Raw genomic sequence first — 25,989 nt, 5'->3', positions numbered from 1 at the left:
CAGTGGTGGAGAAGGATACCGTGACTTTGCAGAAAAGATTCCTCAGCAGGTAGCCGGCGCTTCGGCAGTTCACAGTTGTCTCTCTTCCAGGAAGCTAATGGAGTTCTCTATTGCCTGTCACTTTGTGTACAACAGTTGTGCTGCAGGAAATAAGCAGAGGTTACAGAGATGCACTGGTACAACCAACATATATTTTATAGTACTGAAATGCAGTGCACAGTTGGCGGGATATTGTAGCTGTATGTTGGTAAATTAGCAATTTGCGTTATTAACGTGCAAAAGATAACATCAACCATGAATGGAAAGTTTGGAGTAGGGCAGATTACACATTTTACTTTATGACACCTATAGTGTATGGGTGGTAATTATGACAATAATTGAGTCAGAGTCACTCCACATTATTACAGCGTCATCGTCAGATAATTTTTCACACAATGCTTACATTACCAAAATCATGTAACAGTTTACTCAATTTACAATGCTTGTTTTTGCCTTCTTTTTTTTAAATTGAAATCTTGCATTTAACTCTTTGACCGCCAAAAACGTTTAATAACAATTAGTAAAATCACGATGTATGCCTCCATAAACGTTAAATGAAGTCATCTACATTTTTTTTTTTGTTTTTTTTTTTTTTAAATCAATGTTAAGTGCAACGTCAAAGTGCAGTGCTGCCTGGTCAATGGGTTGTGGAATCAAAAACTCCAACAAACTGTGGCCAGCAAATGGCAGCATTGTGTCTCTTTTCAATGGGCTGCCGGCGTATGAAATTCCAATGAATCGGCTGGCACAGTTTTTTTTATTTTTGTTTATTTATTTATTTATTTTTTTGATAACATGTGGCAGTAAAAGAGTTAACAATCACAGCAATAAACATCAAATGTAAGTTTCCATCTTACCTACATTCACAATAATGAAGACCAAAAAAAAATCAATCAACAGTATACATAAACAAGAAAGACAAAAACAAAAAAAAATGGTAAAATAAACAGCAAACAAAAAAAATGCTTGTTTTTGCCTCTTGCAGCATAATTTTTGCTCATCACGTAAATCTCATCTGCTGTGATTGGTCGTCTCTTGTTTTGACGACTGTTCATGATGCATTCAAGGGCAGCTCAGAAAAATGGGTTGTAACATCAGTGTGTGTGTGTGGGGGGGGGGGGGGGGGGGGCAGAAGGGAAGTTCCAGACAGACAACAATCCTTTCAACTACTCCGCCCCTGCTGTTAACTATAAGCGAAGTGCGCATTAGCATTAGCTGATGAGAATGGTGTGAGAAATGAAGCATGCGACATATTAAAACAGGGAATGGTGTCATCTAGTGGTGAGACCGCAAAATACATCAACCTGGAGCCACTCTTACAGTGAGTGACAAGCAAAAAAAAAAAAAAAAACGTAAAATATTCCTTCTTAGGATACATGTATTATGTGACTTCCAATTTTGAAATACCAAGAATGACATTTTAGGATTAAATACTGATAAACTTTTGCTTTAAATGTATGTATGTATTTATTTATTCATTTATTTATTTTTTGTGGGAATGTTGAACGCATCTTACATATGTTATTCAGATTTTTATTCTCCTCACTTTTTGGCCGAAAAACAACTCCCACATAATACTTCGGCGTTACACCATTCATATTTAAACTTGCATCAAAAATTCATGCATTCCTCGCTATATATATCCACATTACTTACTTAAAGTACTCGCACAATTTGACATTAAATTTCAGCTTTCCCCCCATTCATTTTCAATGGGACTGACAGTGAACTTTTTCCAAGTCCCACTTCCATGCATACAACTGATCGTCATTATCAGCTCTGTGATACTGCTCAGATCTTTTTATTTATTTATCTTTCAATTTCAATTAAAACATTTTTTTTAATTTTCACATAATGTGTCTTTCAATTTACTTCATAAACATTCAGCTATTGGCATTCAGCTTTCAGCATTCCCACGCAATTTCTCCAGAAATTGCACTTAGTCTAGTAACTAGAGCCGCTACTTTACTTCAGTGTCTCTCTAATCCCTCCCTCTAATCCAGGGGTGTCAAATATACGGCCCGTGGGCCGGATCAGGCCCGCAAAGGTGTTTAATCCGGCCCGAGAGATAATCTTGAAACTGGTGAAAAAAAAAAAAAAAAAAAAAAAAAAATGCTATGCAAAATCGAAACTTAATTCATTAATTTCAAAGGCAATCCTCAGATGAGTAATGTAACTTTTTGACCTGGATGTCATTATTTTACACAACCCAAATCAACGGTTTGTTGGAAAATAAATAAATAAAAATATAGACCAACATAAATCAAACAAATGTTGGTTAAGACACACATTCACTTAACACGTAACATCCATGGTCTATTTTTATTTTATTTTTATTTTTTACAATATATTTACAGTTGGCCTGCAAATAGCAAAAAATCTGTGAATAACTGACGCCAATTGTTTTTAAGTTCTAAACCATGATTTTACCGGTTGCTAATATATTTTCCTCCATGTGGCCCCTGAGCTAATATGAGTTTGACACCCCTGCTTTTAATCAAAGCATTTTGAATATTTAACGAGTTAGTGCTTGTCTGTCACGGTCATCATATTTAATCTCAAACAAATTAAGATTTGAAACTCTCCTTTGCTATGCCAGTCAGACCTGACTGACGGCCACGAAAATAGATCCCGTAAACGTTATCTTTGACACCCCTGTCACTATCAGTCCACAAACAAAAACACATTTCCTCGCCAAATATGAGAACATATACAAAAAAATGTGTTTTAAGAGGATTTGCGTTGCCGTCGAATTAACAGTGGCGTTCTCGATTTAACATCGTAGGAAATCTTGAGTGACAGGAAAGGCTTAGGACAAAGAAGCTCAGAACTGAGATAAATGTTTGCTTCATTTTTGCTCTGTAATGCTAACTAGACTGTAAAATGTGATTACTGAAGAAATTAATAAGTTGTAATTAGATTTTTTTTTTTTTAATGTTTATTCCGTTTCATTACTTTTTGGTGTTGTGTGTCATATCAGGCAATCATTATAATTAGTGTTGTTCCGATACCGTTTTTTGCCACCCGATACCGATTCCCATACCCGGCTTTGCAGTATCGGCCGATGCCGATACCATACCGATACCTACCGATACATACCGTTTTTTTTTTCTCAACATGAAAAAGCTGCCCTAGCATTGAATTAGAGCAGTGGTGTCCAAACTACGGCCCGGGGGCCATTTGCGGCCCGCCGTCCATTTTTTAGTGGTCCGCGACATATGCTAAAAATGGCATTTGACTCAGTTCAAATAAAATAAAAACAAAAATGTCTGGAGATGGTAAAGTAAGAAGGGAAGGTGTCGAAAAACACAGGTGGTATTAAAGGTTATTTTAGTTAACTAAAATTAACGAAAAAACTATTTATTTATTTATTTTAGATTTATTTATGGTGTTTTTTTTAATGTTGCGCACGAGTAATACACATTTTTTTAAAAACTAAAACTAATACTGAAACTAACTAAACTAAAACTAAGCATTTATTGAAGAACTAAAACTAATTAAAAAAAACTAACAGAAACACCCTTAAAAATAATTAAAACTAACTACATTTAAAAAAACAAAACTAAAAAAAAAAAAAAACTCAAATGAAAAATTCCAAAACTATAATAACCCGACTGCCATATTACAAATAAGTTGGTTTATATACTGTAGCATTTTTCTAAATATGCAAAAGCACAAATAAATTATTTGTACAATTTTTAGGACCAAACAATTTCTCTTCCTAACATTATGTGGCCCTTGCGTCCTTCTGATTTTCTGGATGTGGCCCTCAAATGAAAAATAAATAAATAAATAGTAATTATTTATATATATATATATATATATATATATATATATATATATAAACTGGTGGTAAATTATTTGGTATATGAATGAATGAAGTGCGAAAAGACTCTAATGGGACAGCCATGTTGTATACAATAACAACCAGTAGAGGGCGCCAGCCTCCCAGACAAATCTTCTATATGGAGCTTGGTCACGTTTTGGCACCATTAGAACAGTCGTTCAGTTCTAATGTGTCACTTTCACGGTTACAAATGTAACTAATTATGTCCCCTACTGTCTTGCAATGCAATTTTTTTTCTCTTTCATAATCATTGATGGTGGCAAATTGATCATAGCGTGTGCCAAATATTAATCAATCAGTACATTTAAAATTGAGGGGGGGAAATGATCCAAAATCTTCGCCAGGCGGCAAAAATAAAAGCAAACAAACAGCTATGACGTAGCCTAATAAATGTATATATTTTTTTTTCTCCGCGCGTGCACCAACCAGACACACGTGCACACGCCCCGTTTGTTGCTCATTCCCAATCCACCTGTTCGCGCGCTTACATATGACGTGCTCGCTTCTCTCCTCTCACATGAATGGAGCATTATTCACCACTTCACCTCCCCCTGCATCAAATAATCCGTCGGCATCTGATTGTCATTGATTTATGGTTGAAGAATTTTTTTTTATTTTTTTTTTTGAAGACGGCGAACATCGCTTCTCGTCGGACTGATTCGGGAAGCAGTTTGTGATTTTTTTTTTGAGGCACGACACAACGCAGTTGCTGTGAGGTTTTCCTTTTTCATTTTCATTTTTCGGCGTTTTTTTTTTTTTTTTTTTTTGTTCCTTAAGATGGGCGACGTCACGGTGCCGGTGCCACCTCGCCTTCTTGCGGCAGCGTGACAACTTTATTGTTTTCGCCACAGCCCTCTTTTTGTATTTTTTGTTTGTTTTCCTGTTTATGTTTTTCATCTTAATGGGATCGCGTTTTTCCCGGGGAATTACCCGTCGTTTTCTTCCCCAATTATGTTCACTTTTGCTGCCTTCTGCTACATGCTGTCTCTGGTTCTCTGCGTGTCCCTCATCTTCTTCGCAATATGGCACGTAAGTACTTTAGATGTGGTATATTTTTGGGATGTGTCGAATGTATTAACGTTGCACGGTGACAACACTTATACCGGAAATGGCTGGTGCACACCTGTGTCAGATCTTGTTGCGTAAATATCTCCTTTTGTCACAATTTGGCTTCTAATTTTGGCGTGCTTAATACAGCCGTGAATCTTTTTAAAAGCAACCGGCAACACGGTTAGCTTATCTTAAATCGATAAATCGGCAATCTTCCCTGATCGGTTTGGGAGTTCTGCAGCTTTCCCTAATTGGGTCCATTCTCAGATGTTTCTGCTGCATTTGGAATGGCTGCACATAGTAACGATTGCTGTCAAAAGATTTGCAAATTTTCGCTATTTGTGGGCCAATCCAGAAATTGCGGAGCTCAACTGTCATCATATTGTTCAGAAAAAAAATAACACAAATGCAAATGGAAGGTGGCAACACTAAGTTTTGGATGTGTAAAATCGACCTGTTTTGCGTTATATATTTTCCCAGAATGCATTGCGTGGTGCAGTTAAAAACTCATTCACTCCCAGCCATTTTCACAGAAGCGCCCGGCTGTTTTACTGGATTTTGACTGATTTTGCAAGGCCCACAGAATATTGTGTTGTATTGCTATAAAAACATGGAACCTATCAAGAGAGATTAAAGTCTCTTCTTTCATCAGGAAAAAAAACATGTTTCTATCTGTTTCCGTTTTGCAGCAATTAGCATTAGAAGAGAGCTAAGTTTCATCAGTTTTCACAAATCTATTTAAAATTCAAAGTAATTGAGCTTTTTTTCTAGATGGCCCTGGTTGATCTCCTTTGCGCTGCTGCCACCTTCTGGCCGTTTGTGTAATAACTACCATTTCTGCAACCGTTCTTTGCAGTTGAGAGGCTGCATCAAAGCCTTCTGTATGCTCTAGCATAAAAAAAAAAAAAAAAAAAAAAAAAAAACGAAAACGTATAAATACGTCTTTGGGACACTTAGAACATTAAAAAAACGGATTTATACGTTATTGGGAGTAAATGAGTTAATGATGTTATAAGAACACTATTTGTGTACATAGTCTGTTTTTTAAAATAATAATAATAATTCAACAAACCGTACGTTTAAAGAGATAATTGACTAATTGAACAATTTTCAACAGTCCAAAGTTACTATTTTATCCATAATTAATGTGGTAACTTCATTATTTTTCATGTACTATTAATACCCTTAAAAAGTATTATTTATTTTTTTTCTACTAGCTGGCAACTGATAATGACATCACCTATGCTGAGGAAGTAGGTAACGACCAATCATGGATCACCTGTTTTTTTTGGGGGGTTTGGTCAGTAAACTGAGCCATGATTGGTCGTTACCTATAAAAATGAAACAATCTTACCCTAAATGTACATATTATTTTGTTTACAACTCGACGTGTTATTCGGAAGGTAACAATAATCCACATTGTGAGACGCTCGATTGTGCGTTTTCTGCTTAAGACAGAAAAAAAGAAAAAAAGTGGTGACGCCTTCTCCACCGATTCCCTCTCACGTTGACATATCGACGCGCAGCATAATAAGATCAGGCTGCACGCTGAGAGGAAACATAATTAGGTGGAGGCTGTGTGTTGGGAATATGATGGCGGGGCTGTAGAAGTATGCTGCACAGCCAAGCTTTGCACATTGAAACGAGACACCTGCCGAAAGCTGGGAATGTTGCCTCGTTTACTTCTGTCGAGGCTGTTTGGCAGACGCTCATCCCGCCAACTGTTTTTTTTGTGCTTTTAAGTCATATGCATTCAAACTACTTCAAAATGGGCTGCTGCTGCTGCTGCTGCTGCCGGGAGCTCTGCAGTTATCCATCCATCCATCCATCCATTTTCTGAACCGCTTTATCATAACTTGGGGGTGCTCAAAAAATCGATACGGCAATATATCGTTGCGGGCCTCGTTACAATACACGTATCGATATGCAGGCGTCAAAATCGATATTGCTCGTTAACTTTAAATAGGCAGTTAAAACTCATTTGCTCCCAATAACGTGTAAATACGTTTTTTTTTAAATGTTTTTAAGTGTCCCAAAGACGTATTTATACGTTTTTTTTGTTTGTTTGTTTGTTTGTTTGTTTGTTTTTTTAATGCTAGAGCATATGGAAGGCTTTGATGCAGCCTCTCAACTGCAAAGAACGGTTGCAGAAGTTGTAGTTTTTACACAAACGGCCAGCAGGTGGCAGCAGGGAAAAGGAGATCAACCAGGGCTAGAAAAAAAGCTCAATTACTTACAATTTTGAATAGATTTGTGAAAACTGATTAAACTTAGCTCTCTTCTAATGCTAATTGCTGCAAAACGGAAACAGAAACATACTTTTTTCTTCCTGATGAAAGAAGAGACTTTAAACTTTCTTCTATGCAAGCAAAATGGTGCATTGAGGGTACTTTCACAGCATCGTAAACGCCGGCTTTCTTCGATAATGTTTTAAGGGGAAAATAATCGGCCATTTATCAGGAAGGGTCAGGGTGATAAGCAATAGTGATGGATGGCTATTTTCACCACCAAGTATGTCCTGTATGGTATTAATAGTGCCAAGAGCTATAGCGGAGATAATAAGATAATTATTTATTGATCCCCAAAGGGGGATTTCAGCTGCACTGGGTAAAGCAGCACACGGCAGATTGTTACAAAAATAAATACAAAGTGCAGTAATCGGAAGACTCTTGTCTGGTCATTGCACACGAAAAAAGACCGGTTGCCCATAGGGGAGCACACAGAAACGATTATGAAGCCGTTGTAATTAACATACAAGGTGAAGCGCAACCTCCCTTGAGCTCTAATGCTCATCGCTTCACTAGGCCAACCCCGCTTGAGTAATTCTCTTGCCATGTAACGGGAGTCGCTAATGTCCTCCATGTGTCATGAAAGCTGGAAGTGTGCCAAATAATCCTCCGGCGCACCTCTGAGAGATGGGGAAGACCTCTGGTTGCAGACGTGATATATAGACTGTCTAGACAGTGTTGCGCAGGGGAAAAATGACATTCTCTCTCAGCAGCAGGCCACAACTTATTGCGACCCGATGTCTGCTGTAAAACACAATCAATCGGATGATGAAAGTGTCACACATGTTCGAACATATTGGCGAGTATGTTCGAACATGTTTTTTTTTTAAACTCATTTGCTCACAATAACGTGTAAATACGTTTTTTTTAATGTTCCAAGTGTCCCAAAGACGTATTTATACGTGTTTTGTTTTTTGTTTTTTTTATGCTAGAGCATACAGAAGGCTTTGATGCAGCCTCTCAACTGCAAAGAACGGTTGCAGAAATGGTAGTTATTACACAAACGGCCAGCAGGTGGCAGCAGAGCAAAGGAGATCAACCAGGGCCATGTAGAAAAAAAGCTCAATTACTTACAATTTTAAATAGATTTGTGAAAACTTATTAAACTTAGCTCTCTTCTAATGCTAATTGCTGCAAAACGGAAACAGATAGAAACATACTTTTTATTTCCTGATGAAAGAAAAGACTTTAATCTTTCTTTTGATAGGTTCCATGTTTTCATAGCCATAAAACACAATATTCTGTGGGCCTTGCAAAATCAGTCAAAGTCCAGTAAAACAGCCGGGAGCGAACGGGACTACTTCTGTGAAAATGGCTGCGAGTGAATGAGTTAAAGAGCTCAGAATTGTTCAGAATTCACCTAAAACCTTATAAAAGTCCCATTACCCTTCACCTTAACCAGATACTTCAGAGTCTCGCCAGAGTCGTGAGGTTCAAACAGTCAGGAGACCAGAGAAAAGATCAAAGAAAAGAAAGATAAATCAAAGCGAAATCCAGCACCGACCAAACACTTCCTGCCTTCCCCATGGTTACAAAATCAAAGTCTTACGCCAACCCCGGAAGCTTCTAAATTCCAACAAATTAAAGAGATCTCAAGAGACCAGAGGAAAAACTGAAGAGAGGAAGGAGGGAAGGATCGATGAGGCAGAGTGAGATCCACAGAAACCAGTACATCCAGTCCATCAAAATGTTTGAACATATTTGCGAATATGTTCGAACATACTCGCCAGCCAAAAATGTTTACTCCATATCGGCAGCTCTACGCTTCCGTACAAAACAACAACAAAAAAGGTGCTTTGTCATAGTCCGGGGATCCTGTAATTTCCGTGTACTGTTTCTCTGATCTGGAATGCTCTTAACATCTAGAATACAGAAATGGCTGCAATAGCTGAGTCAAGCTACAAAAGACAAGAACACAGGAGAATAGATAAAAAGAGCTGAAGGATATAAAGCTAACATAACCTTAACCATAACCTCTGGAATGATGGATAAGCAAAGGATGAGAGGCCAACGAGACTACAAAGATTGCTCACTGGGGCATATCTGGCTTCTTGATAGATAAGACGAGTGGAGCAGAATTTAAAAATGATGAAATGTAAACAGTAGATCAAACTGTTTAGGTTGAACAGCCATTCTGGGAAATTGGTTAACTTCCCTTCAATAGATAAAAAAAAAAAATGGAAATAGTAAGACTCCGTTATCAGTATCTTGAACAGACATCTTTTTTTATGTCTTAACTGCAAGATTAAAATGATGACTTTGGCAAGAGGGCTTGCTTTATTGTGACTATGTTGACTGCGTGATAACAGGAAGTAACAGCAAAGTCATGTTCATCAGACTGAGACACGGTAAATGTAACTTGACAATTGATGTTAGGTTGTTTGCTAATTTCATGCATATTCTACCACAATTCTATTTGAGGCTGGTAATTTGACGAACATGTAGGCGTACAGTATATTAAAGAAGCCCCCTCAAAAGCAAAACACACTGCCAAAATTAATCTTATACTGAACAAACAGAGGACTGAGTGTAGGTATTGATGGTGGTAAAAAAAAATAAATAAAAAAAAAAAAGGTCAGAATCCAAACTGCATGACCACAGGGGACTTCCACTTTAGAATAATAGAATTATGCATATTTTAATGTGTGACAATTTTTTTTATTTTTTTTTTTGCATGGGGAAGTCCTGGCATGGAAAACAGATCAATGCTTATGAAAAATGAAGAACAAAATAATTGCGAGGACTCCGGCGCAGTCCAACAACGGTAGAAAAGAAGACTGCGGTTAGCGCACTCAGTCTGCACTATCTTCATCTGGATTATTTATGTTTTAATATCATGAATGAAATAAAGATGAAGTACAGTGACTTCCTCATAAGGTCCTAGTTACATTTTTTTTTCCTTTACTACATTCACTACAACTAGCAGGAATCTATCTATCTATCTATCTATCTATCTATCTATCTATCTATCTATCTATCTATCTATCTATCTATCTATCTATCTATCTATCTATCTATCTATCCTTTCTTGCTGGATAGGTAGTAGGCTAGCTAGCAATTTACTTATATAGCTTATATACTTATGTAGCTCGCTAGGTAGCTAGCAAGTTAGCTAGCGAGAAAGTACAGTGACTTCCTCATTAGGTCCTATAGGTACATTTTTTTCCCTTTACTACATTCACGACAACTAGCAGGAATCTATCTATCTATCTATCTATCTATCTATCTATCTATCTATCTATCTATCTATCTATCTATCTATCTATCTATCTATCTAATTATCTATCCTTTCTTGCTGGATAGGTAGTAGGCTAGCTAGCAATTTACTTATATAGCTTATATACTTATGTAGCTCGCTAGGTAGCTAGCAAGTTAGCTAGCGAGAAAGTACAGTGACTTCCTCATAAGGTCCTATAGTTACATTTTTTTTTCCTTTACTACATTCACTACAACTAGCAGGTATCTATCTATCTATCTATCTATCTATCTATCCTTTCTTGCTGGATAGGTAGTAGGCTAGCTAGCAATTTACTTATATAGCTTATATACTTATGTAGCTCGCTTGGTAGCTAGCAAGTTAGCTAGCGAGAAAGTACAGTGACTTCCTCATAAGGTCCTATAGTTACATTTTTTTTCCTTTACTACATTCACTACAACTAGCAGGTATCTATCTATCTATCTATCTATCTATCTATCTATCTATCTTTCACGCTACTGTACTTTCTCGCTACGTAGCTAGCTAGCTTGCTAGCTACATAAGTAAATGCAGGTGGTGGAAGTTTCCGCCACGCGCACCGAGCTGAAACGTGTGGACGAGGCGCCCCAGTGAGACATCAAGTGGGCAGAAATTCGTAGGTGCTACAATTGATTGTAATCTCAATGAAGCAAACAGTCAACCGAGTTTTTGGCACAAGGAAAATGGAGGTTAATGGAGGTGGCGTTTGGTGTTTAACTGGCTTGGCTCAGCATTGAGCCACGTGTTCATTAACCCCCGCCGGCTCCTCATCCATCATCCTGACGCCGCGGTTTCTATTGTTTCGTTGCACAATGCCCGCGTTTGGGGATTATATGGGTGAGCCTCATCCTTCCTTTTGTTTTTCACTTATTTTTTTCCCACATCTTGCCAAACTGGCTAACGCTCTACCTCGCCACGTATCATAGGACTGTTTCAGCTTTAATCATTCATCAGAAAGTACAAACAGGAAACTTGGTTTTCCTAGTCTTTCTCTTGCTTATCTATTTTTTTTTTCTCGAGATGAATGTAGCAAACAAGGGGCCAAGATCTCTTGAAGGAGCGGGTCATGTTACCTTTTATAGGCTTGTGAGGCTGAATAAACGAATATTAATGCAGGGTTTTTCCTGTATACAAAATTCAGAGGCGGCCGCCTACACCTAATTTGCTCGCCACCTCCAGCCTGAGCCACTGATATCGCTCAACACGGCGCTCCAACTGAGTTGATTGAGCTCGGCATGAACGCATTTTAACTCATTTGCTCTCAATAACGTGTAAATTCTTTTTGTGTGTGTGTGTGTCCCAAAGACGTATTTATACGTTTTTTGTTTTTTGTTTTTTTTGTTTTTGTTTTTATGCTAGAGCAAACATAAGGTTTTGATGCAGAAAAAAAAAGCTAAATTACTTACAATTTTAAATAGCTGCTCAGTGGAGAGGCGTATCTATTATAGTGGCACACAGGGGTCACTATTTGCCTTGTGACTGTTAGCAGTTTTCAATAAGTAACTGTTTATAACAGTAACTAACAATTTATAATGGCTTCATTGATTTTTACTATGTTTAACTCATTCACTGCCATTGACGGAAAAAGACGTCAAATGCATTATGTGCTGGTCTGGCAATGAATGTGTTAATAAATAACTTTAAAAAAAAAAAAAATCAAAGTGGCCCTTGCAGCTTTCTATTTTTCTTTATGTGGCCCTCAGAGGAAAAAGTTTGGACACGCCTGGTTTAGAAGCTAACAGACAATATCCAAACAGTAGAACAGCTCAGAAAACCAATTCTAAAAGATTCAACAACAACCGCTTTGTTTTTTCTTCTTTTGACAACATTTACCTAATCCTTACTCGGACTTAGCAAGGAATATTGAAATCTGTGCTGCAGACTTCCCAGAGGTCAACGGCAGTCCGTAAGCCGGGAGTTGGCGTCCGCTTTAATCGCTTGCATGTTCCCTACAGGGCCTGTATCTGTTCAGAACACCTTGGCAGAGGAAGACAGTTGGAGAAGCCAGCTTCCCTGATGCTGATAAATAGTGTTGGCACAGTTAACCCTTTACTTCACTCTGAGGAAATCAAATGAACTAATCGTTTCCTCGCAGACATCTCCTACGAGTCTTCTGTATGCTGCTGTCGGACTTTCTGTGAAGCGTGTCGGGAAAAACGGAAGAACATTTAAGATAATATGGAAGCGTTGCCACATTCATATGCATAATAACCCTTCCGACGTTAATGTGTTTACATGGCGCACTTTTCATTCGGTTTTGTCCATTTGGAAAACCCGCCTATTGGTTGACCACAGGGTTTGCGCCCTGACATAAACCGGGTTAAATATGCCTGTTGATGTACAGTACCTGCCAATATGCACACATGATAACACTATACGTAATTTCATCAGGCATGAGGATCGCCCCGGCGTAGCTAACATTGTAACACAGCGAGGCAAATGAACCGGGATCACGCTTGAGATCCGCTGGGTAATAACATGTAAAAAGCTGCCTGTCAGTTATGGAGTCAGGGGAAATAATCCGGATTGGAGCAAACCGCTGTTGTGTCTGTAAGGAGCACGTTCACGTCAAACATTTTGTGCACAACAGTCAACTCTTTTGTTTTTTTGTTTTTTTAGGGTTATGTCCTCCAATAGCGTCTTCCACTCGAATAGACAACATGCCTCAATTTTATTTGTTGGTTTACTGAGCAAGGACAATGCACATGAATGAACATTGCTACAGTCATGTCGCAATTGATTTTGAAGCATTCACCGTTGGATTTTGAAGAATTTGATTAATCACTTCACTGTTGGATTTTGAAGCATTTACTGTCGATCAACTCGTGCCTTTTAATAATTCAGAGTGCACTGATCACAGAATCATTATGTTTATGTTTTCATTCGCAGATAACAGCTTTTGATGAGCTCCAGGCTGACTTCAAGGTGCCAATCGATCAAGGAAATCCACTCCATGCGGTAAGTTTGCGTTTTGTTTTTTTTGGCATTTTTTTTTAACATAAACAACATATGCCGTTTTTTTTTGTTTGTTTGTTTTTTGTTCTTTTTTAGAAGACTGCAATTAGATGAGTAAACTTAAGAGAAAGCACTATGCTATAGAAAACTAAAATAAACACTTGGATTTACTAGTATGTAGTATAATGTAAAACAAACTTTTTCATTTGAGGGCCACATACAGAAAATCCGATGGACGCAAGGGCCACATAATGCTATGAAGAGAAATTGTGTTTAGTCCTAAAAATTGTACAAATAATTTATTTGTGCTTTTGCATATTTAGAAATCTACAGTATATAAACCAATTTATTTGTATTATTATAGTTTTGGAATTTTTCATTTTAGTTCATTTTTATTAGTTTTCAGGGTGGTTCTGTTATTTTTTATTAGTTTAGTTCTTTAAAAAAATGCTTACTTTTAGTTCAGTTAGTTTCAGTATTAGTGTTAGTTTTTTTTATGTGTATCACTTGTGCGCAATATTTAAAACACCATGAGAGCAACGTCATCTTTTGGTGCTTTTCTATTGGCTGCTGCTAGATGACATCACTTCTGTGTGACATACTTTTAAACGTCATTATTCCGGTTCATATCAAACTAAATCACATTTAAAATCATCCCCAAAAGTTCATGCATTAACTTAATTACCAAAGACTAAAATGAAGGACATGTTTGCTATAATTATAGTTAGTTTTGTAAATATAAAATGTAATTTCAGTTAGTTTTCGATTTTTAAAAAGCATTTTCGTTTTTATTTTATTTTGGTAACAATATTGTTTTTTTGTTTTAATTTTTCCATCAGTTTTAGTTAACTAAAATAACCTTTAACGGCACCTGTTTTTCGACACCTTCCCTTCTTACTTTGACCATCTCCAAACATTCTTGTTTTGTTTATTTTATTTGAACTGAGTCAAATGCCATTTTTAGCAGATTTCGCGGGCCACTGAAAAATGGACGGCGGGCCGCAAATGGCCCCCGGGCCGTAATTTGGACACCTCTGATATAAAAGCAAGAAGTTTTTTATCTTTTTTTTTTCTTTTTTTTTTAAACCACTGTGGCATTTTGAATATTATAATGAACTGGGTTATGTATATTTTTTGGATATGTATATTTATGGATATAAGTGTCCTTGTTTCTGTTCGTGAAGAAGGTAGTTGAGAAAATATACACTTCAAAACAAAGCAATATCTTGCGTCTCCAATTTGAAGACAGATGTGAAGAGATTGTTGTCTCATCTAATTGTAATTAGTATTACACCGATTATTACATTCCATCACGACTGTTGGGGATGATAATGCGCTCGCGTTGGATGAGGTCATCGTCAGGGCAGAAACTTCTTCTTCTGCGATTCGTTTTTTCCCCCACCGTTCTTCCGTGAATCATTTCCCCCCTCAGTTATGCCACCGTCGTACATTAGACATCAGAGGCAAACTTTCCTCCCCCCCTGAAATGACTTCTCCTTCCTCTCTGAAACACTTAAAATAATGAAAAAGCAGCAAGATACATTTTATGCTCTTTTTTTTTTTTTTTTTTTTTTTTCCCACTCCCACGCCTTTTTTGCTAAATCAGAAATGAGGTAGAGTCCCAGGTGGCCTGTGGGATAAATGAAAGATAGTAGCAGTTGAAGACAGGATTGCCTTCTACGCACACACACGCTCACACACACACAAAGCCATGTTGAAATCACTTCATAGTACATAAAAATGTCTCTATTTTCTGGAGACACATTCTTATGGCGCCCCTAAGGCAGGGGTGTCCAAACTTTTTCATTTGAGGGCCACATGCAGAAAATCAGAAGGACGCAAGGGCCACATAATGTTATGAAGAGAAATTAGTCCTAAAAATTGTACAAATAATTTATTTGTGCTTTTGCATATTTGCAAAAATGCAAAATAAACCAATTTATTTGTAATATGGCAGTAGAGTTATTATAGTTTTGGAATTTTTCATTTTAGTTAGTTTTTATTAGTTTTCAGGGTGGTTCTGTTAGTTTTTATTAGTTTAAAAATGCTTAGTTTTAGTATTAGTTTTTTTTTCTTTTTTTAAATGTGTATTACTTGTGCGCAATATTTAAAAAAAAAAAAAAAAATCACCATGACAGCGACGTCATCTTTTGGTGCTTTTCTATTGGCTGCTGCTAGATGACATCACTTCTGTGTGACATAATTTCAAACGTCATTATTCTGGTTTATATCAAACTAAATCTTAAAATTATCCCCAAAGTCTCATGCATTAAATTAATTACCAAATACTAAAACGAAGGACATGTTTGCTATAATTATACGTAGTTAGTTTTGTAAACATAAAATGTAGTTTCAGTAAGTTTTTGTTTTTAGCAGCAGCTTCTCTTTTATTTCTTTCATTTTTTTCTTTTTTGTAGTTTTGCCACCATTATTATTTTTCTTTTTAGTCCAAGATATGTTGCCGAAAAATATCAGTCACAATCCGTCCAAGAAAACTGAAAAGAAACAATGACCAGCAGAGGGAAGCCGAGCGGTCCGTTAACTCATTCGCTTGCAGCCATTTTCACAGAAGCAATCCCGTTCGCTCCCGGCTGTTTTACTGGATTTTGACTGATTTTGCAAGGCCCACAGAATATTGTGTTCTATTGCTATAAAAGCATGGAACCTATCAAAAGAAAGATTAATGTCTCTTCTTTCATCAGGAAAAAAAGTATGTTTCTTTTTCCGTTTTTCAGCAATCCATCAGTTTTCACAAATTATTTAAAATTGTAAGTAATTGAGCTTTTTTTCAAGATGGCCCTGGTTGATCTCCTTTGCTCTGCTGCCACCTGCTGGCCGTTTGTGTAATAACTACCATTCCTGCAACCGTCCTTTGCATCAAAGCCTTCTGTATGCTCTACCATAAAACAAAAAACAAAAAACGTATAAATACGTCTTTGGGACACTTAAAACATTAAAAAAACGTATTTACACGTTATTGGGAGCAAATGATTTAAAATGCTTGTCGATTCATTTGATAATCAATTACTTGTCGATTAATTTTCACAGCTCTAACGGCAACAAGATTCATGGTAACGGCTACGAATGCCAAACGTACAGATTTGCTGCGGGGGGTTCTGTGCAGTTAAACGCGATGGATACTTAGACTCTACAATGTGAGCAATGACCACAGGGGACAGACTCACCACCACGGGCGACAACAAAAACAAGCAACTAAATACACACAGACTCACAAGACAACGAGGCACACCTGTGCAAGACAAGCAGATGGGGAGAGCAGATTCGCTGACAAGATGAGCAGACAGTGAAACACAATGTCCACAGCAGGCACAACATGTACAGAAAGTAGATACAGTGCACACATACTGGTGCTTTTAGATTCAGTTTGTTTTTATACGTTTAACTCACACGAAACTCGTGTTTCTGACAATGGTCAGCTAATAAGAAGCAGAGCTTAAGTCATCAACTAACCACATGAACACCTATTCTGACACTAACAGAAACATTTCATAAATACAAGCCAAAGTTAGAACTAGCAACACAGTTGGGGGGAAAAAAAAAACAATGTGATGCTGTGGGAATTTGTTTAATATTTGATGATGACGTTAAAAGCTTAAGTGAAATAGTGGCTGCTCAAGTCAGCACTTTGGCGAGTGCTGATTTGTGCTTCTGAAGCTTTTTTTTTTTTTTTTTTTTACACGTTATTAAACAAGCTGAAAAGCCAACACGTTATTAATACAGTCACAGAATGTTGTTTTATTGAAGTATTTGTGAGCTTCTTGATGTCACACCACGTGACTAACCGGTGTGGTTATATACGAGTGCTTGATGTGCTGTGCTCTTACACTGCTTGATGTGAAGTCTCCACAAAATTTTTTAAGAGTCAAAAACTTTTAGAACTGCTGGAAATGTAAAACATTCCCTTTTTTGCTTCCAGATAAAATCCATCTCAGTTTATCAGATACTATTTTTGAGGCAGCATCCTAAAAAAAAAATGTATTGCCAACCACCGTCAAAGTTCTACGGAGCCCCAAAAGTGACATGGGAGAAAAAAAAAATTAAATATGTTTCTTGTCCAGACAAGAAACTTTCTCGTCCGGATAAGAAAGTTTCTCGTCTGGACAAGAAACTTTTCTTGTCCGGACGAGAAACTTTCTCGTCTGGACGAGAAAGTTTCTCGTCTGGACAAGAAGCTTCCTCTTTCTCGTCCGGATGAGGAAGTTTCTCGTCTTGTCCGGACGAGAAAGTTTATCGTCTGGACGAGAAAGTTTATTGTCTGGACGAGAAAGTTTATCGTCTGGACGAGAAACTTCCTCTTTCTCGTCCGGATGAGAAAGTTTCTCGTCTGGACAAGATACTTTCTCGTCCAGACAAGAAGCTTTTCTTGTCTGGACTTTTCTCGTCTGGACGAGAAACTTCCTCTTTCTCGTCCGGACGAGAAACTTTCTCGTCCGGACGAGAACATATTTAATTCTTTTTTTCTCCCATGTCACTTTAGGGGCTCCGTAAAGTTCTACTGTAGGTGGGAGTTAAAACGCTTCATTTCAACAAACTCTGGCGCACTTTCCCAGCAGACACTCATGATGGTTTGGGTTTGTTCGGTCTTACCAGCATAGCTCAAGTATGAGGTCATAATTCTAAATGTAGCACAAAATATTTCTAGAAAGCACAGTAAAGAGTACAATTATTTTTGTCGTGAGGAAATATAACCTTTCAGATTAACTTTGAATCCCGCAGCGACTGTTATGGGATTGGAACGGCAACGCAACAAAAACATTGAATGTCATTTCTACTCTGTTTCATCATTAAAAAGATATCATCATAGCAGATAATGCAACATCGCCTCAGTATTCTGTAAACGCACGTAAGTGACCTCATTTCGTTTTGCTCTGTCGGTTTACAGAGGGAGAGACTGCGAAATATCGAGAGGATCTGCAACCTGCTGAGGAAGGTGAGCATCTTGCAGCCCTCTGACAGCTCGACATGTTTGGTTTCATTGTTATATAAGCGTTATTGATCCATTTTTCATACTTCTATAATGATTGTAATTTGCAAGTTTGGAGTCAGTTGTGGACTGTTTAATCATTTATAATTGCACACAGATGCTTCCTGTGTCTTTTTGCCTCATGTTGAACTGGTATTAAGGCAATACAGTTTGAAATGTGATATGCTCTGCAGAGACATTTTGTGTGTGTGTGTGTGTGTGTGTGTGTGTGTGTGTGTGTGTGTGTGTGTGTGTGTGTGTGTTTATATGTGCATCTGTTGACAGTTTGCCTTAAGGGTGCATTTCGAAGTAGAACTGAGGCCTACTCTAAACCTTTACATGATATTATTTGCACTACTGTTCTAAAACTCACTCTATCTATCTATCTAGCTAAAGCTAGCTGTATCGCTATCTATCTATCTATCTAGCTAAAGCTAGCTGTATCGCTAGCTATCTATCTAGCTAAAGCTAGCTGTATCGCTAGCTATCTAGCTAAAGCTAGTAGCTAAAGCTCGCCGTATCGCTATCTATCTAGCTAAAGCTAGCTGTATCGCTATCTATCTAGCTAAAGCTAGCTGTAGCGCTATCTATCTAGCTAAAGCTAGCTGTATTGCTAGCTATCTAGCTAAAGCTAGCTGTATCGCTAGCTATCTAGCTAAAGCTAGTAGCTAAAGCTCGCTGTATCGCTATCTATCTAGCTAAAGCTAGCTGTATCGCTGGATCGCTAGCTAGCTAAAGGTAGCTGGATCGCTAGCTAGCTAAAGGTAGCTGGATCGCTAGATAGATAGATAGATAGATAGATAGATAGCAAAGAATAAGTGAGTAAATACAATTGTATAAATTGTGAGTGTGGTGCAGAATACAGTAGCGTACATATTTACAGCACAGCGTGCTAGATTAGGTTAGCAGCAGATTGGGAGCAGTGGGAGGAAACACGAGAATGAAGGCTTATGTACTTTGTGGGCACAGGGGAGTGATGACACATATTATATCGCCATTCTTACTACAGGATATTATTGTTGTTCTTGATGTGGTTGTGGTGGAGAATGCACATAACATATAGACAATATAATAATATTTATTACATTTTCGTTTTCCCAGTGATTGGCTAGCGATCAGTCCAGGTGAAACCTCTTGTCTAATGTCAGTTGAAATAGGCACCAGTAACCCAATTAACTGATTCTTTGTAAATAGAGTGTCATATTTATTGGTCCTTTTGAACAAACTTTTTTTTTTTTTTTTTTTTTGAAAATCAACTTCAACATATGACTTTTTATTTGTGTCATATTTGATACATCCGGTCACAAAGCTTTAAATCTGTACATTTATAACTGTCAAAAATATAATAAGAAACAATAATAAACTATCTCGGTTCAGTTAAATAAATAAATAAAAAAAATAAAAAAAACTCTTGATTCCACATCCAAAGTTACTGGTACTTTTCGAGGTTTCGTTAATGCACAACATAACACATATAGTAACAGTAATCTATTTGCATTTATAACTACAGTTACAATTCTTGCATTTGAGGCAAGAATTCAGCAAAATTCAAAATTAATTTTATTTATCTAGTAGCAACATTCTTTGAGAATTTTTTTTCTAAAATAATAAATAAATAAATGGCGCTTATAAGCACTTACTTTCCATGAACAACAAAAGAGACGTTCTCATTGCAGGGGGGGACTTAAATGTCTCTCATATGCAAAGTTTGGCTAATGCACGAGGTGACTGAACAGCCCCCAAGAGACGATTTTCCCATTCACGCATTAAATGCCGAGAGTTCACAGAATATATTTTCATTCTGTTTTGTGGCTGCCCGAGGCTGAGAAACAGGAGGTTTTGCAGCATGGTGACGTGTTTCCCCTCTTTGATCCAGAGCTCTTTTTCTCTCTAGTGAACTATTCAACTCACTCCAACTGGCACAGTCACAGCACGGTGGTCCTGATTGATTTGGGTAAAAGCGTTGAATAACATTTTTTATTTCAATAATCAGAAATTAGAGTGCCATTTTTTTTACCTTATGGTAGTGAGTGGTTCTTTCAGATTTTTTTTTTTTTTATTTTTTTTTTTTTTTTATTTTATTTTTTTTTTTTATTTTTTTTTTTTTTTTTTTTTTTTTTTTAGTCAAGCAGCAGGGGTGTAGATGACAACATCACCAGGAGAAAAAAAAAGTGTTGGGCTCTTTTGGTACAAATGTGAATATTATTCATTAGATGTTCAGTCTTGTGGCTTGGAGCAATGAGCCAGCACGTTGTCACAGCAACCGAGCGAGTGTACTCATTAAAACTCGTATTTTTTTGGTTTACATGCTTTTTTTCCTCACTTTCCTGCTCTAGTTTAATTGCACTCTCCGGCTCCTAGATGATCAAACAAGCGACTTTCAGATGGACGACGGGTTGTCCTGATGAAATCTTCTCTACGTGTTGAACTTTTTGTCAGTGCTCTAATAACTTAAGCTTTTTCCCAGCCCGTCATCTAATTTTATAAAGCTTTCTATCTCACATCTTCAACTTTTTTTGCTTCGGATTGTGGCTGGACAAGGCATCTCTTTTAAGGAGAAAGAGATGGGATCTTCAAGACTGGCTAAAATGTTGTAAAACTGATAACTGCCAGCTTATGAACAATGGTGGCTGAAGAGATTCGCTTGAGAACTACCGACAGCGGTTTTATCACAATATCCCAGTAGTGATGTCACGATAAGGGCAATATTGTGATATTAAAACTGACACGATATAGTCATCGTCATGTTCACAATAGTTAAAAGGAACACGTATGTCAGGTTGATTTCCATTTGTGCAGTTCTAGCACCCTCTAGTGGCTATTTTATTAGTGCAAGTTAATTTTCATTAGGCATGTTTGGGCCTTCTATGTTTAAAATCTATGCTAATTGTCAGATGAAATGGCACCTAATTTGCTTGCGAAGTGATAACTGTGTGCTTGCATTACCAAGTAAGTGCCTCAATGTTGTTATTAGAGATTATAGGTGGTTTATATGCATTGCTGTTATGCACAAAAGCACAATATTGAGTTGTTGTTTTTTTGTTTTTTTTTAATATTGTGATTGTTTTTAAATATCACCAACGCCCCCACAATATCGTAATAATTATCGTATCGTGACCTTCATATCGTGATGTTTGGATGTTTGGTTATATCCCAGTGAATGATTTGCTTGATCCTACCCTTCTTCAAACAGTCTTATTAGCGATTTCCTTATAGAATTGTGGCTCAAATTACGATCAAATTACAAATTACGACCCCCCCCCCACACACACACACACACACAAATAGCGCTGTCCAATATGTATTGATTCAAGTCAACCAAGATCAAAACGCTAGACAAGTGCAACCAGGGGGAAAGACATGACCACTTGAGAAACGGCTTCAACGCTGATTTTTCGGAAAAACCCGCCGGCTGTTGGGATGCTACTGACCCTGACAATCGATCACTCCACGCAGAGTCATGGCGCTTTTGACTGCAGTGTGCCGGGGAGTTTGAAGTCTGCAGGGATGCTTTTTCTGTCTGAACAAAAGCCCCAAGGGTGCTTTGTTGCAGGGATGAAATAACTAATTAAGGAAAGTGGGTTATTTAAAGGGATAATTAAAAAGATTTAATCTGACCTTGAACTGAAGTGTGTAGTTAATATAAATAAACTCAGTCTGAGTAGCCGATCCAAGGAAATACTTGTTTACAATTTAGCCACAAGATCACCCTAACCTTCACAGCTTTACAGTAAATACCTAAACCTCAAGAGTGTACAGTATACAATGTGTGATTGGGATTTCTCACTGTCCTGAGACATTTTGGCCTTAAATCCACAATTGAATTGCATGTTTATGATGCCAGTATTTTTTACCGTTAACCTACTGAGGCAGTGAATGACTTCTTCAACAAAATGTCTTCAGCTGAAGAGAGATCAAATACTCCTCGTGGCTTGCAAACTTCATATGTAATATGGGACCCCCCCCCCCCCCCCCCCCCTTTTTAATATGTTCAGTTAACTCATTTACTGCCAGCCCAGTTAAAATGGAACGTTGACGTCGATAACCGTCAATGGCAGTGAATGAGTTAAAATGTGATATTTAAAAATCATTTATATATAAAATAAAATGAATGCTGTGTGGTTTTCATTTATGTAATGGCGCTAGTAAATCAGTGATGTTCTATTCTGAAGCATAATGTTCCGACCATGTCTTCGTTCTCACAAAAGCAGGTTTGCAGGGTTTTTTTTTTTCTTTGTTTTTAGTTATGATTTGGGGTTTCAGGCGATTAAAATTATTAATTATAATTAATCGCATGACTTCAATAGTTATTTTGTCTTCCCATATGTATTTTTATAACTAGTCTGTTTTTTTTACATACATGTTCAAAAAAAAATTCAAAAAACCCCCACTATTAATCACAAGTTTTATATCAGTTTTAGATGTACAATAAAATGCACAATATTTTATGTTTTCATACTCTTGTTAACATAAAAGGGGGGGATTAAACTAACAGAAATATGGCTGCATCTTTTAGACATTGATACAGTAATTTTGAAATAATAACATTGGGTTGAAACTAAAAAGATGCATTGTAAAAATGAGTGTGATATTGATCTGTGTTGAGGTAATTTTTCCGCCACTAGATGGCATCTAATCTTTAACATGAAGTAACTTGTGAACATCTGCACATTTTAAAAATTATAAGATACAACTTGACCCCAGTCTCCACAAATCTATGCATCGTTATTAAATTTATTACTGCTGAATTTGACGTGGACGTGTCTACTGTGTTGCCTTCTGCATGCTCTAGCATAAAAAAAACAAAAAACAAAACGTATAAATACGTCTTTGGGACACTTAAAACATAAAAAAAAACGTATTTACACGTTATTGAGAGCAAATGAATTAAAAAAAAAAAAGTGGCGTTAAAGGAACTTCAAATTAATGCACTAATTTTGACACCCCTTGTTATAATATTTGAAATTTGCAATTGGCTGGCAATCAGTCCAAGGTGTACCCCGCCTCTAACCCAAAGTTAGCTGGGAAAAGAAGAGATCAAATCAAATGTTATGGTCAAACAAACATTTGCACATACGATGACATACTATATTTCCGTTAAGTGCACCAAAAAGTGTTGCTGATACAAACTGAGTGAAATCTCTCACGTGGGAACATTGTAAATCAGGCAGGCCGAATAATGAGCTTATGTGCAAAGCACAGCACTCCGTCGGTCCCACGCAGTGTTAGCAGGCAGGAAGTCGTCAGATGCGGAGAACAGTGTAGATGAATGGTGTCAGGAGCAGAGAAAGGGAAGAGAAAGTGCCAGGCAGCGAAAGAGGATGATAATAATAGGAGAGGCGAACTGGGAGAAGGGAACCCCATCTTTGACAGGAAAATAGCAGCCACTAGGGGATCTGGAAGAAATTAATATTAATCGTGCCATGACTCACGCTGGAAACGGCATACATTTACAGGATTGCCGCCATTGTATTCATCTGTAATGTCATTATAATTTTATTCTACGCTGCAGAGGAGTTTACGAAATCCAACAGATTAGATAATTATAGCAAAAGTGCTTTGTATATATGTCTTGCGACATATATATATGTCTACGATTGTTTTCACTGACCTAACATACTGTATGTATATGAAGTCCAACAGCGGATCTCTTCTGAATGTACAATAGAATGTTAAATGAAAAGGAATATTGCTGCATCTTTTAGTCATTGATGCAGTAATTTCATAATACATAAAACTGTGTTAAAATTAAAAAACGTACTGTAAAAAACAAGTGTTATATTGATTTGTGTTGAGGTTAATTTTCTGCCACTAGATGGCATAACTGCGTTGTAAGATGGCGACAGCTCAATGCGTTTTTCTTTTCATAATAAGAGCAATCCAATCTTGTGAAATTCTGCACATTTTTAAAATAGTAAAATACAAATTAACCCCAATCTCCACAAATGTAAAATGTATTACTACTATTTTTTTTTATTTTATTTTTTTTTAACTGGAATTCCCCCAGTACAGGCTTTCCAAATAAGGGGCAGTCATTAATCGTGCGTTAAAAAAAATTAGTTTGATTAAAGGAACTCTCAATTAACTCAAAATTAATGCACTAATTTTGACACCCCTAATATATATATAATTTTAAAAAAAATACAAAGTATCAAAAGAGAGCATTCCTGGATACAGATGGCCTCAAAGAAAACACTTGATGAAAAAAAATCTTTGACTAAGAACCTTGAGCTGCATCGAAACCTTGCACAAAGCGCTTTGGATTGAATTGGAGAGGGTCCCCTGAGATTTCCACGATGCTTTTTGATGTTTCTCTACATAGATTCTTGACACCGCCTCTATCTCATTCATTTTTTGCTGCGTCCATCATGCCATCACATCTATCTCTACATCTCATGGTCTGGTCCTCGCCCTCTCTTTGGCTTTTATCTTCCATGCACACTCATTATGTATCTACATTGGCCATAGAAACAGCAGCTGGGCTTGCTGTTGCTTTAATCAGTGTGAAGTAGATTGTCTGAGATGGTGCCACTGAGGACCTGTCCTGCATACTTTGATAAAGTTTGCCAAGACTCATGCACTGTAGAAGGATAGCTATACAGATGGAGGCTTTATTCGCCCCGAGAGAGTGAAAGAGAGAAAGACATTACAAATAAAGATATATTAACTGGCCTACAAATATACTACAAAGAATTTTGCACTGGGCTAGGCAAATTTCTTCCTTGGTTTGAATTCTCAACCGATCTTAAAACTCTGAGTTGAATAAAGAACCCAGTTTAGTTTGACTGATTTTCAGCACTTTTTCTTACTACTGTAAAATATGCATTTCCATTTTATTTTTTAGTTGAACGTTTAAGGTTAAAGTTTAATCGCCTCACACATCTCCAAAAGGGTAAAACGAGACAAGACGTGGAACAAAACCGGTAGCATGACCGGAGGAAAATGACAATGAATCGACGCAGACAGAGGGGAGACAACAGACTAAATACACCCGCACACTAATTGACACAATTGAGGTGTGGTGGTGGACCTAAATGCAGGGAAGCAGGATGAGGAGGCAAAGAATGAGGTAAAAAAAAGTTTAATCAACAAGAACTAGGAGGCAAAAATGATCTTCAAACTAAGAAACAAAAGCAACAAAGTCCAAAAGGGTCAAACGAGACAAGACGTGGAACAAATCCGGCACCATGACTGGAGGAAAATGACAATGAATCGACGCAGGCATAGGGGAGACAAGAGACTAAATACACACACACTAATTGACACAATGAGACACAGCTGGGATAGACACACGTGACAGAGGGTGCTGATTGGTTGACCCACACGGAAATCAGGCAAACACAGGGGGGCGGGACAATGCTTGACGAGACAAGTAAGGCAGAACATAACATAGATCATAACACAAACTTAAAGGAACATGATGACAAAATCAGACAAGACCCATGACAAAGCAAAAATAAAAAACAAACCAAAACCCAACCCAAACCATGACAAAGTTTTGCTCCATATGATTTATTTAGTTGTTACTAACATATCTATGAGATTAATTTTTCAAAAATCATTCCGGTTTTATAGATTTTGCAGAAACTTT

At 37.3% G+C, this 25,989-nt stretch overlaps 1 protein-coding gene across 6 annotated transcripts in view; it reads left to right on the top strand.

The window, feature by feature from the left end:
- Nucleotides 1-25,989, top strand: part of cnih3 (cornichon family AMPA receptor auxiliary protein 3) — an 87,186-nt gene that overhangs the window by 41,364 nt on the left and 19,833 nt on the right. For 4 of the 6 annotated variants that reach the window (XM_077510527.1, XM_077510526.1, XM_077510525.1 and 1 more), the window contains 2 exons: nucleotides 13,349-13,417; nucleotides 18,318-18,365. In XM_077510527.1, the coding sequence (XP_077366653.1) occupies nucleotides 13,349-13,417; nucleotides 18,318-18,365 (117 nt within the window). Of the gene's footprint in view, nucleotides 1-4,338; nucleotides 4,916-13,348; nucleotides 13,418-18,317; nucleotides 18,366-25,989 lie in introns of those variants that run through there. The other 2 variants (XM_077510523.1, XM_077510522.1) reach the window with 1 other exon arrangement.

Source organism: Festucalex cinctus, chromosome 21 (genome assembly GCF_051991245.1).
Source record: "Festucalex cinctus isolate MCC-2025b chromosome 21, RoL_Fcin_1.0, whole genome shotgun sequence".
NCBI classification, from domain to species: domain Eukaryota; kingdom Metazoa; phylum Chordata; class Actinopteri; order Syngnathiformes; family Syngnathidae; genus Festucalex; species Festucalex cinctus.
The sequence above is the reverse complement of the archived record's forward strand: the minus strand, read 5'-3'. Positions and strand labels throughout refer to the sequence as shown.